At 36.0% G+C, this 13,313-nt stretch overlaps 1 protein-coding gene across 1 annotated transcript; it reads left to right on the top strand.

The window, feature by feature from the left end:
* The first annotated feature begins 3,527 nt into the window (after window positions 1-3,527).
* Window positions 3,528-13,108, top strand: LOC145782481 (uncharacterized). The gene is made up of 3 exons (XM_082594277.1): window positions 3,528-3,753; window positions 5,024-5,198; window positions 10,334-13,108. Exons 1-3 carry the CDS (start codon window positions 3,572-3,574, stop codon window positions 11,795-11,797), a joined length of 1,821 nt encoding a protein of 606 aa, XP_082450403.1. The 5' UTR covers window positions 3,528-3,571; the 3' UTR covers window positions 11,798-13,108.
* The last annotated feature ends 205 nt before the right edge of the window (window positions 13,109-13,313 follow it).

The following is a 13,313-nucleotide window of genomic DNA, read 5'->3' as shown; positions in this document are numbered from 1 at the left end:
TAATTGTTACTGTTTGTACGTTAAATTAAAGAACGTGTTTCGCATGTTAGCTCAGTCGCATACGTTTCGTTGAGCCACAATTACAATTTTCCCACGAAGAGATTATGGTTTACCGTTGTGACCAGTAGGCTACCCATTCTTTGTTATGCACAGCGTGCAAAAATTACATTTGTGCGCACAATCATAAATTGGAAAAGAGAATGGATCATGGATGTTGCTTGTTTGCAGACTTCCGACTGACAGATAGAGAAACATCAAGTATGTAATTAATTTGAAACAAAAAATAAGTTAACATATTTTTAATCTGATAAATCAAAAGTTTAATTAAACTGTTCAGTGAAATATCTTGATGTATTAAAAAAAAAAAACTAGTCTGGCCTATCGACTACACAGGTTGTATGTTGTTGATGATCTGCGTTAGGTTTTGTATAGTAGTCTAGTAGGCCCATCAAATGTGGGCAACACCACAAGATAACAGGCTATCAAGAAACACATGGTGTGATTGCATTAATGCTTCAATCTAAACTAGAATGGAATCACTATTCACTGACATGGATAGGTCTTAGGATAGACGTAGCGTAGATTTCGCTAGTGATTAGCGGTAGACCAAGTGACTAAAAAAAATAAACACAAGTGAATTTGTAAATTTAATGAGCATTCCGTCTAAGTGGGTGGATTTTTCTATCAATTTTGGAAAGATTTTAGTTGTAGGCTATTTGTGTATTGGCGCGTGGCTCTTCTCTAGCATTATTATTTATCTAAATAGAAGACGAATGATCGTTATGAGTTATGACCAACGAAAAAAGACACATTTTATTTTTTTTATAGTAGGCTAGCCTACAGTAGCCTAGTAGTTTTGTGTGATATTTTCATGCATTTAGCTCTTGATTTTTAGGTCAGTTTTTAAATTATATCAGCAGTGGTAGGCTACTATGTTGCTACCACTGATAGTGTAGCCTGGTTCAACATCAAATGATCTACTGGTTTAGTACTCAATCAGGGAGTTTTGGAGACTAGCGATAGCTCATGAATTCAGCATGCAGGCCTATTGTACACGTTGGCTATATTAAATTTTACAAATGAGAGCTTGAAAAGTTGAAAGACCTATTGTACCCGTTGGCTTGGCTATATTAAATTTTACGAATGAGAGCTTGAAACGTTGTGGTAGGCTATTGTTATTAACGAACACAAAGGTGGTGCTGCATCGTCTTTGCAGATTGAAACAGCATTCTGTAACAATTATTGCATCCAACACTGAGGCGATTAGTTACTGCTGAACGAAAGATACTTAGGCTACACCACGTACATTTTAACGGCAATAGAAGGTTTAGAAAATCTTGCTCTACTGTGGAACCTAGAACCAATCAGAAGCTACGTTGTCTGTGACGTCAACCAATCAGAACATGTTATAAGAGGCTACCGTCCAATTGTGACCCTTCTAGCACTCAGCCAGAGAGTTGGTTATTACTTTGAACTTTATTTTGTAATTACAGAAGAAAAAAGAGCAATAGCAGTGGTGGGAATCAAACCCACGTCAATGAAATGACTACTTTCAAGCCATAAACCAACCAGCTGACACAGAATGCATCACTTGATTTGCTTTGCTTTGTATCACTTTCTTTTCCCTTTTTCACGTCACGGAAAACGTAGCTTATGATGGGTTCGAGGTTTCGGATGCAGTGGCAGATTTTTTTTCTTGTTAAAGTGCATGGCTACCTTGTTGCAGCTGCCGATTTTCTCAGTAGTGCTGTTTTCAAACACTATTTACAGTTTTTAATTGCAAATCACTTTTCCTGTTTTTGGTATCAAAGCGCAGTGCGAAAAATTTTCATCGGAAGCAATTAGCTCTACTCAATTAGCTCTACATCTTTGTGTGAAATACTTGCGCTGGGATTTGTGAGAGTGCTTCAAATGGCGATCAAGTTGCATTGTTTTGAAACGCTTTCATTGACGTAGTTATAAAGCTTTTAACGAGTTCTACTGAAAGGTTTTGTTTAGTATTTATTTCAGCTTGTCAGCATGTCATGTGCACCCTTATGTAGTTTATATGTGCACTTGTTTAAATGAGCAAATCTTTTTTTCCTTATTACCTTGTAGGCCCATAGTAATGTCACACTTGTACCTTGAAGAAATGCATCATTCAAACTATTGTTTGAATTGATTAATGGAAAGATATCTCTTGTTTGATTGATTTTTTTTCAAACTGAACTGCTTCCACTTCAGGGCAACCGATGAGTGCCGATTACTTCTCCAACTACGTCGCAGTTTCAAGTGCCTTTTTTCTGCCTGGCTCAAAGAATCAGTTCAAGTGACACCAATATACGTTTTGTCAGTTATCACAAGTAGCACCAACCGATTTAGTCAAGTCAAGTAATAATCACAGGCTTGCTTCTGTAAAACTGAAACGTGGTCGACTTTGAGAAGACAAATACTCAAAGAGAGAACAGAGAATTTGACAGATAGTTTTCAACTACAAATTTGTAAACACATGAAATATGATAGGCCTATAGCTACTACAGAATTGAATAAATGTAAAGACAGATTCTGAAAGGTCTTATGTAGCATACTACATTGTGAATCGCGAGATCAACAAACTATTGCTCATTAGACTAACTTCCACACTCCAGTCTAGAGTATAGCGGGACAAGCAGGGCCGGATTTAGCTGATGGGGGGCCCGGGGCACTTTTAGATCGGGGGGCCCCCTGCAAAAAAATTTTTCGCGCCTACGGCGCGAAAATCCACCTCTACGTCTACAATAGCATTAATTCAGCACTGCACAGCAATTTGCAGAAACTTTAAAGGCTGAAAGGAAAAAAAATAACAAAAAATCACATCTTTTCCACCTAGGGGGGCCCTTCAAAAGTCGGGGGGCCCGGGGCACCTGCCCCCTCTGCCCCCCCCTAAATCCGGGCCTGGGGACAAGCCTTTGTCCCAAAAACATCCATCGGAGTGTTTTGAATCTAGCACGATTAATGCTGTGTGAAAAAGGCATTTCAATTTTTTTTTAAGTTATTTCTAGTGGTATTTACTTTGATCAAGTTATTCTTGAGAAACTTTAATAAAGCAGACATGAAAAAAAATCGATATAAAAATAAAAATACATTTTCAGTCAGATAAATACGCACCCTTGCGTTTGTAAGGCCTACGACTTTTCGTGCAATGTTCTTTGATGAGTCTACGCTGCTCTTACGCTTATAGGTCTTCGACTTGTGTTCTTTTTTAAAACAACCAGAATTTGTTTTCTAATCTTCTCATTTCTTGTTTAAGAAATAACCACTAATTTTGGAAGACTTTTTATGCTGTCAGTAAACTACATTTACTTGAGCAGGCATTTTTGTCTTCATTGTAAAAACCTTTTAGGCTACTGTAGTTTACCTTTTTGGCTTTTATGTTGTTGAGACGGAGTTTTGAAAGATCAAACTCAATATGAAAAAGTACATTTACAATTACTTTCATTACAATTACTTTCAGGAAGAGATTCAGAAAATAATTTGTAGTTGTTAAGCCTACTGAGTTAGGTAAAAAGTTTACAAATATATTTGTTAATACAACGTCTTATTGGAAAAGAAGATGGATAGACTGAAAAGTCGAATCTCAGCAGAATATTTTGTATCTTCACCTTTTGATGATGCAGTGACAGATACAGAAATAAAAGCTACAGCCATTACCATCACTGCAGTGTTTTGTCTTATCTTAGTCACTGGACTAATTGGGCATTGCTGCGTCTATATGTTTATTTATTGCACCAAAAGGTAAGTGAACCGACCACAACTACATTATAGAGTTATAACTAGAAAGTGGCGTTTTACTCAGATAACAAAATTTGTCATTTTACATTGATTCAACGTCTGCAGAAGTTCAATCGATGTAAGGCTGACGGATTTGCTGTTTGGGTATCGTGCACATTGTGGTAGCAAAAACGTAGCATTTTTTTAACAGTACATTAGGTTGTTTACTTATTTTAACAATAGACTGCTTGATTGGTTGCATATGTAAACAGTGGCGTACGCCTATTTTCGCTTTTGTTCTCATGTTGAGAAACAGTGTTGTTGAAGTACCGTTATCAAATACTGGTTTTGGTTTAAAGTTGAAACAGCCTGTCATGTCCCAAAATTGGCAACACAGCAGGCCGTTTTGGGGCATTATGACATTAGAGGACGGCTAATAACTTTACAATATCACAAGCTATCTCGTAGTTGGCACCTTATAACCTACATTACCAATTCAACAAATATAATGTGAGAAATGCAACAAAATGTATCAACAGCTGTGAGTTGCATGATTTTAAATTGGGTAAATCAGAGATTCCCTGCACTTTCTTCAAACCAGGGATGAATCCCTGCTTCAAACTCCGTAATTTTTTTAACGTGTTTCGCACAATTGCAGTTTCGCATTTATTTTTTGACTTCAATGTGTTTTTAAATGATTATACTTGCTGATATTCATTTCCTTAATAGGTGGTTAATGTTTAATGTAGCTCCTTGTAAAAGTCGCTCATGTCTGATTGACAACATATTAGAATAATTACAAATTACCCCGTAAATGACTTGACTTTATTTAAATGAACTTGGCTAATCTGATATGCAGCAGAATTTTTAGTCTTTTCCTCCAGTAGGCTACTTCATTAAATATCAGCAAAATTTGTAATTGATTAACATAATTAATTTTGTTCGACTTAAAATTGATGTTGGAAATAATAATTGATGTTGGAAATAATAAACAGTAGCGCCCAAAGGGCGGATCCAGCAAGTAGCCTTAGGGGGAGGGGTCGATTTCAACAAACTGCAATAATGTGTAAGCCTACAGGCCTACAGCATATCGACCAAGATATTTTCCTATGTCCTAAAGGGGGGTCTCTCCAATCGCCCCCCTCCTGGATTCGCCACTGGTAGCACTGCCAAATATTACAATTTCAAAATAATAAATTAAAAATACTAGAATAATAAAACCTTGCTTTGTCTTTTAAAAACGCGGAGTCAAAGTACTATTGTTTCAACCTATGTTTTTACATTATTGTTTCAGCCTATCAAGACCACCTTGCTCTTTTTCTTACGTCATCATAGGAAATATCACCACAGCTCATACCTTGTATTTGATCATGTGTCTGCCAATCCATGCTTATGATTCGCTGATGGATCTTGTTACGTCAGAGTGGTTGTTTGGAGAAGAAACCTGTCATCTTGCTTCATTCGTAGAAGTAAGAAAAATAATTTCTTTTTGAATATTTGTTTCTACTCATTTAAGCTACCTTAAAATAATCATGAATATCACAAAATTTCATTTCGAAAGGGCGGGGTATCCAGTGATGGGTTTAGGTTGGTGTGGGGGAGGACTTTGACAACCGCCTATTACATATTACCGCTAAAATCTCATATTTTTGTGAAGTTAAACTTGTACCACAGAACATGGATTTAGAAGAAAGTGATTTTTAACTAGACCGCGTTGCCTGCAGACAAAATTGTATGCTGAGACAAAATAATGGTATATAGGCTACTTTTCAAACTTCAAACAGAAGTGCTATTCAAAAGCAATGGTGCCAAAACACGTCTGTTCAAAACTAGCCCAAAATTTGAGGTTTGACAGAATTAATACAAACCTATTCATAATCAAGTCATCCTGCAATGAAGTTTGTAATCTTTTTTAGAAAACAACTCAAACGAAACTATAAGTCACTTAACATTACAAAATTAAGAAAAGTTGCATAAACTCTAAAGCAACTAGATAAGGATATACAGCATCTTGTGTCAAATGACACAGTAATATAAATCCTATACGCGAATTCTTTTCTGATGTTTGCAAGCACTTTCATGCTTTGATGAGTAGCAGGTTTGTCTGCGTGTAATGAAAGTTTTAATAAAAACTGCTTGGCCTTTTTTGGGGTCTGTTTATCAGTTTACACTTTTACATTTCATATTATCGATCAGCTTATGCGTTTTCTTATGAAGAGAATTTGCAAATGTTTCCTGCCACACAACTTTGAAAAAAATAGTAGCCTAATTATAGAATTAAACCCACTTATGCTATAAAATATCAAGTATGTAAAATAACTGGGCTCTCCAGATGTAGGATCAGCTTCAGCATGGTTACCATGGGTCGTGCTTCATTTGCCTCTACACAAATATGCTACTGATACTGATTGTTTTTAGATGATAGTCTACTGTATGAGAGATAACGTAGTCAAATTTGCTTTTTTTGATTAATTTAGAGAAAAACAGCAACTTTTTACCACAATTGGCTTGAAAACTTTTATTTAACGTTGTTTTTGGCTTGATTTAGATACGTATTCATTAAAAATTATTTTGAAAGAAAAATTTTGTTACGCAAAGTTGTGCAAATAGCCTGAATGTGTTTCCTCGCAGTAGTCACACATGAATTCAAATCGAACATTTTATCTGGAAAAGCACATTTAATCTCAAGCGAATTGTCGAAAGAAGCCAACAAGCTACAGAACGGCTTTTCAAAGATAAGAACGTTGATTAATTCACGTTCGGACTGAGCATATTTGAAGCTTTTTTATTGCTGAATGTCAAAACAGTATTCGGATTATGTTTGGATCTTTTTCGCCTGACCAGCACATAAGTTCAGTATTGTGGTTAATTAGAACACGATTCGAGCGCAAAATGATAAATCGCATAAGCAGCTTACAAACCATGTTGCACATTGAAGATTTAGTTGCTTACTTTAAGAAAAAACACCTTTAAATATCTTGTGATTAAATCCCATGATGCAGCTTGTGATATTTGCTGTTTGGTCTTAAACATAACTATTTTACATTTTCAATGTGTTTTTGCCTTTTACATTACATATACTGTATCTGTAGGCTATGTTATAGAGTTGAAACTTTTGCATTAAAAATTATTAATTTTTTTTTATGGCTCATCAATTAAGCTTTTACAGCTTGCTACTGAAAATATTTCACAGCTTGCAAAAGAATGAACGCTTTAATTGTTTTAAAATTTCAAGCTAAAATTTCCAAGTAATCATAAGATGGATACATGTGCCTTACAAGGGCTCAATTAACTTAAATGCTTGAATAGTCGAAGTTAGGAGGGTAAATGACTGTGAGGCAAGCTGGCAATGACTTATTTGCTTTCTTACCTCCTTTCGTTTTAACCTACGCCAAAAACGTGACATTTGCACTAAAATGTAGTGAGCGTGCGTCATTTTAATCGTATTTTTCACACTCCTTGTCACAATGTTAATCGTAGTCTACTCTTTTCAAAAAGATAAAGATTTTCAAAGCTTTTCAAACAGCTCAAAATAAATATTTTCTTGTACATTGCTGTTGATCGAAAGTGGTTGAAATAATGGGTAATATAATGGGTATGGAAATATAATGGGTTGACCAAGGGAAATATTAAAGGGTTTGGTACCTCAATTTTTTTCATATAAAAATGACTGATGTGTTCCAACATGATTTTTAAAAGCGTAGTAGCCTAATTACTGACTGCTGAATGCAGTTAGCGGAGAACAGTCTTCTAACACCGATTTTCACAGCATCCAAGTTAAATTTCTAGAACATAAAAATTAAGAGGCCTATTAGACTCAAACGTTGTTTGATTGTGCTATAGGCCTATTGCATGTACTATTACTGTGGGCTTCACAGAATAAAACACATAAACAGTACAGTGTTGAAATATCTAGCCTATTATCTTGCTCATGGCCGAACACATTGATTTTCTACGTAATCTGCTTGCGTTAGACAGTTGTGCTTGTGAAAAACAAAAACCGGTAAATTACTGGCTACAGTTTTCGTCTTAAATTTTCTTTATTAAAACCTTAGGTGTCAATCTTTGTTCCCACATTCACATTTCACACGGCATTTTGTTTCTTTCGTCGCGTCGAAACACAAAAGTCGCGTTCCCGAAATTGAAATCTGATCTGGGTGACTCAATGATACATTGTATCTACATTTACGTTTTAGAAGCAACTGGATTTCTTTTAGAAAACTTGTATTTTTGTTACGTGTAGCTATGAATTGATGTCATCATTTTCCGTGTGAAGTCAAACGCAAAGCATGCTGTTAAAAGTGTGTTTCATGTGTTACATCAAGTTTCTTTTTCATAAAAGAAACAAAGAATTTCGGTGAAAACTTTCCAGAAAGAAAAGAACGCCATTTGTGTTTCATGACATACAGCCTACCAAAAGTTTTGCATCATTGAAATACCGGTATACAATAATACAAAATGAAGATTTATAACAGACAATCAGTTCTTGGTTATCACGGAACAGCTCACATGTGGTATTTGATTTCTAAGCCCCGAAGTCCTTCTGTTGATGAAAAGGTTTTCTTCGAGAAATCAGGTTGTCATTTGTCGTCAAAAGCGATTATCTTTCTCGCTTTATTCGTCTTAAGTCCAACTCTTCGAGTATTAACTCTCCCAGTAGCTTTGTGACTAATCATGTACATTTAATCCCTATTGTGCTTACTTTCCACTTCAGTGGTGTTTCGTAATCTTCAAAAATCCATTATCATCTTCCCAATAAATAAAAAAAGTGGTTGTTGTAATTTTGAAGTAAATTAAACCAAAAGGCGACTTCATGTCTTGAAAAGTTAATACCAGTAAGCTACACTAAATCTAAAAGTTCAGCTTGAATATAAGCTGTGCTGAAACTGACATTTATTAGCTCATTGTTATCATTTTATCATTCACAAGTTGCATGTTCTTCATGATAACAAAAGCGAGCAAACAATATATGTCGCTGTTTAAGGTCGTTGTTAATAAGCATTGTTTTTCATGAACTGTGTTTAGGTATGTTGTAAAAGCTGCAAGGAACAATGTTTGATATTTTTTTTAAACCTCTCCAAACTTCCTGAATTCTGTCAATGCTTATCTTTAGAACGAATGAGGCTCTTAATCTACTTCACTTCCTTTTTGGTTTGATATGTAATATGCTCGTCTTTTTCGCTATAGAAACAAGGATTTTGCTATAAAACTACTTTCGATTTGCTTTTTTTTTATAAATCTGTACGTTTATACCTTCTGGATTCAGAAAACCAAGCAAACAGGCAACAGCAATAGATTATGTGACTTTCTCCAAACATTGCGTACCCCGTGCCAACTTTATTCAAAGGACGTCATAGTCTGTTGGCGCCCTCTATTTTCACTCGCCAGTCATCACTTCACTTAGGCAGTGCAGACACCACATTCAATAATGACTGGCAAAAGGATGTTAAAAAGATTTTTGCACCAGTACAAGGCAGCTCCATCATCTTGTACCTTTTTTTTCAGTAACTGCATAACTTGTATGGACTTCTATATTTCCTCTTGCAGACTAATATATAGCGATAATACTGCCTTATGCCTGTGAATTTACCACTGTACTTCAAATTATTACATGATTCATCTTTTTTAAGACTTTGAAAATATTTGTTATGTAGCCTATCAGTATTAGTGGTTACTATAAAAACTGCCTAAGACTCTTAGTGTCCACGAAAATCGGGTAAGCTAGTGTTCTTGCATGTTAGTATAATGTTTTAGCAGCTTCATATACAAAATAAGACGGAACTTTCCATGATTGCTAGTCTGGCAAGATATATTGACAATATATCTAAAGTGTATTATAGTTCAAATACAGTAACAATATAATATTGTTACTGTATTTGAATTCAGGCCCGGTGCTAGGAACCACGGGGCCCAATTAGAAATGTGATGACGGGGCCCCTACTCTTCATAGTTTCTGTAAATAATCTGAGTTTCTGTAATGAAGCAGAACAGAAAAATTTAATTGCTAATGGTGACATAACGATAATTTACTAAAATTACTGTAGCACCTATCACTTACCGAAATAAAGAGACTATTTCTTTAATACTGTACGACTTAACACAACTAGACCTGCAACTATAACTTAGTTAAACGATTAAGCATACAAAAGAACTACATTTAAGATTAAGCTTGCTTCAAGTCTTAATACGACACACTTTAAAAGAACGAATGATCAGAGCTGCCAGATTTTTGACACAAAAAGTAGCAAAATGGCTTGATAAGTAGCCCAATCTGGCAACTCTGCGAATGATTGCAAGCAAGCAACCATATTCATTATGACGTAACAGGCAGACACAGAAATATAACTTTGATTTAGTTACGATGCATAACAAATTGATGTTATGAGAAAGAATATTATTTCAATTTTTATTTTACGTTTCAGTAGTATTTTAAACCTCGTAATACAGAAAGACCCCCGCTAGCGCGGGGCCCAATTTGATCTAATCGGTCAAATCGGCCTAAAACCGGCCCTGTTTGAATTATAATACACTTTTCAGATTTTATTAGAGGTTTAATAAAATTATTTGTCGCAAGGCAGTCTAAAGTTGATTGTTTTGTTTTTAGACGGTTTTACTTGGAGTGACATCGCTAAGTTTTTTAGCGTATGCTGTCGAGCGTTTTCGAAGTGCTGGGATCGTCAACAAAGGCAAAGAACTGAGAAGAGCTTCTTCGCGAAGTGGTCTTTGTAAAATACTCGTTATATGGGTTTGTGCACTGCTTTTAGCATCACCAGAACTATTCTTACATGGTATTTCCAACGCAGCTGTTCCTGCAGAAAAACTTCTGACAAATTCTCCAACAAAAAATATTTTTTTCCTTTACACTGACGTCACAGAGCTTCCAGTAAACATTCAGATTGTGAATAAAGATGGACACAGAATTAGCGGCAATGAAATTTCACTACAAGTGACCCAAGAACCAAATAAAGACAAAAACACGTTTGGCAAAATTTGGCCCATCGACAAAAACATATCTACAAATGCCAAGCTCTTGGAAAATCAAGAAAAATTGGAAAACTTTGTTTCTAGAGGTGGCTCCAATTTGTTTGTGCAATATCAAGTTTGCTTGAGCGGAGTAGATTCATGGAAAGACAAGTTTCCAGTAGAAATATTCATGTTTTTACAAAATTATTCTTTATTTCGACATTGGTGGATGTTGAGTTTTTATGTTTGCTTTCCTATCTTTTTCGTATTGTTGACTGTTTTACTGGTCTCCCGTCGTCTCACTCTTGCAGTTCGTGGTATCAGTGCCAAACCGTCAATTTCCACAGAAAATAATTATTCTTTGAATGCACTGGATAGTGGCACTTTGGCAAGTCAAAGGGAGATGGAGCAGTTAATGAAGACTTCAAATTACAGGACTGACAGCTTGTCAAGTAATCGGACCCAAACCAGTAATGCTCATTACCAGCAAAGAGGTGGCCATTCGCTTGAGCGTCATTCCTCCTACAACCCATACCAACCTCGCTTGTCTCCTCTGCTGTCATGTGAAGATTTACAGGATGCCGTTCCCACTGTTGTCATGTCAAATGGAAGTATCCGATCGACACGATCTTTCAGGCCTCCCGGAGCAATACCTTCAAGATTCCCGATGTCACCATCACTCACTTGTGGATCAGGTGTGTCTGTGGTGTCATTGGCTATGTCCAATACCGCAGGAAGCGTGGGAGGTACAATAGGAAATGGCTCTTTACCACCTCACGGACATCGACGAAACACAAAACGCTGCAGTCGAGCTTATAAACAAACTTTAAGGACCGTTCACCACGAGCGTGCATTGAATTCTCTTTTGGTGTGGCTTGTACTGGCCTTCACCATTACACAATTGCCTTTGCGTGTTGTTTCTGTTTTGCAAAAAGAAACTGCTTTGTTGTATGACATAGAAGATAATTACATGTTGTTAATATCCGCACTATGCGTATATTTTGCTGCTTTGACTTACATCATCAATCCAATCGTTTTATGTTTATCTTACAAATTGTATCGAAGATTTTTAAGCGATCGGTGTTGTTGCTGTTGTTTTTGTTAGTTTTTTCCAATTCATGTTGGTTGCAAAATGTGATGTGTTATAATGTTATAAGACAAGGTAATCAAATAACGTTAAAACATTTTGCAATGATAACTTGAAGTTGGAGAAATCCAAACAATGCCCAATCCTGAAAGAGTTTCCTTGTTACAGGTAACAGCTCCATACATCACTGACTTGTTTTAGCATAATAAATACAAAGTTATTTTTGATAATGTAGGTCGAAAAATATGGTCTTCCACGTTGCATACGCATCAAGATGATCAAGTGCTGTGTTGGTGAAATCTAAATTTAACAACTTTTTTGTTAAACTGATTTTTATGACATTTTTTTTAATTGTTAATAATACAGTATAGCAGGGCTACTCAACTGGCGGACCGCGATCCGAATTCGGACCTTCTGGGTGTTGAAGGTGGACCTCGGGCTTCTGGAAGATAACCTCATTGCCACATTTTAGGGCCTCTTTAAACAGATTTCCATTAAGGAAAAGTATTTTTTTGTGATTATCCAAGGAGCTGGGGGCTTCGCCCCCAGACCTCTCTACGCTTTGCCGTCTTCTCTGATGTGCGATTCACACAGCTACACTACAAAGAAGTACAATACATTTTTGCTCTTTTATTTCTTTGTTTGTGTCAGACAAAAATCCAAGTCGTGTTACATACTACCTGAAAAGTGTTTCGGTGCTCGTAGGCTACTGGTTGTTTAATTTTCATGGTTGCATATGAAATATTCACCGGACCGCAAAAATATTCAACTTGTCAAAATGGACCTTTGCTAACATTAGTTGAGTAGCCCTGCAGTATTGCATTCATTCAGTACCGCATCAAGAAAAAGAATTGTGGGCACCAGAGTTTCAGCAAAATAAAATTTGAGGTTTGAAAAAAATAGCTTGGTGGGGGCTTGCCCTCAAGCACAATTAAAAATATAATCTTGTTTGGTTGCTTTTTGTGCATTTAGATGTTAAATCATGGGTTTTTGATCAAGACGCACATTTTCCCAAATTCATCAAATGAAATCTGAATGTACATAAAAGTAAGTGTCAATTGACGTTTTAAATATATTTCTTTTACCACCACAGAAAAATTTCAACTTTATTTAAGGCTAATAGCTTACCTTTATTAACATTGAGATAGGTCAATTTAATTGTTAACTAGTTAAGTGAGTAATGGGTTTATTTTTAAATTATTGCAATATTTTTGAATTTTGGACGGCCGTGAAACCTTTCTACCTCTTTTATCTAGCCTACTTCTAAAAACGTGCTTGTCCAATGTCACTGATTAAGTTAGTAAAATGAGCTTGAGCAAGCAAAGCGAGATAAGAAAATTTTACATAAAGAATGAAAAACTACATTATTTCTTGTTGAGAAGCACTTGTCCCTTCCCCCACCTGGATCCACAAAGATGTTCATGCTTCCTCGAATCACTCTTCATACCGTACATCTTCTTTGAGCTGATTCTTTGTGTGTAATTATGTCGGTCGCCTATAAGATTTAGGCTACACATCTTTTGATCACTACAGC

This window comes from Aplidium turbinatum, chromosome 13 (assembly GCF_918807975.1).
Source record: "Aplidium turbinatum chromosome 13, kaAplTurb1.1, whole genome shotgun sequence".
NCBI classification, from domain to species: Eukaryota; Metazoa; Chordata; class Ascidiacea; order Aplousobranchia; family Polyclinidae; genus Aplidium; species Aplidium turbinatum.
Note: the sequence above shows the minus strand (reverse complement) of the source record. Positions and strands in the feature narration are given on the sequence as shown.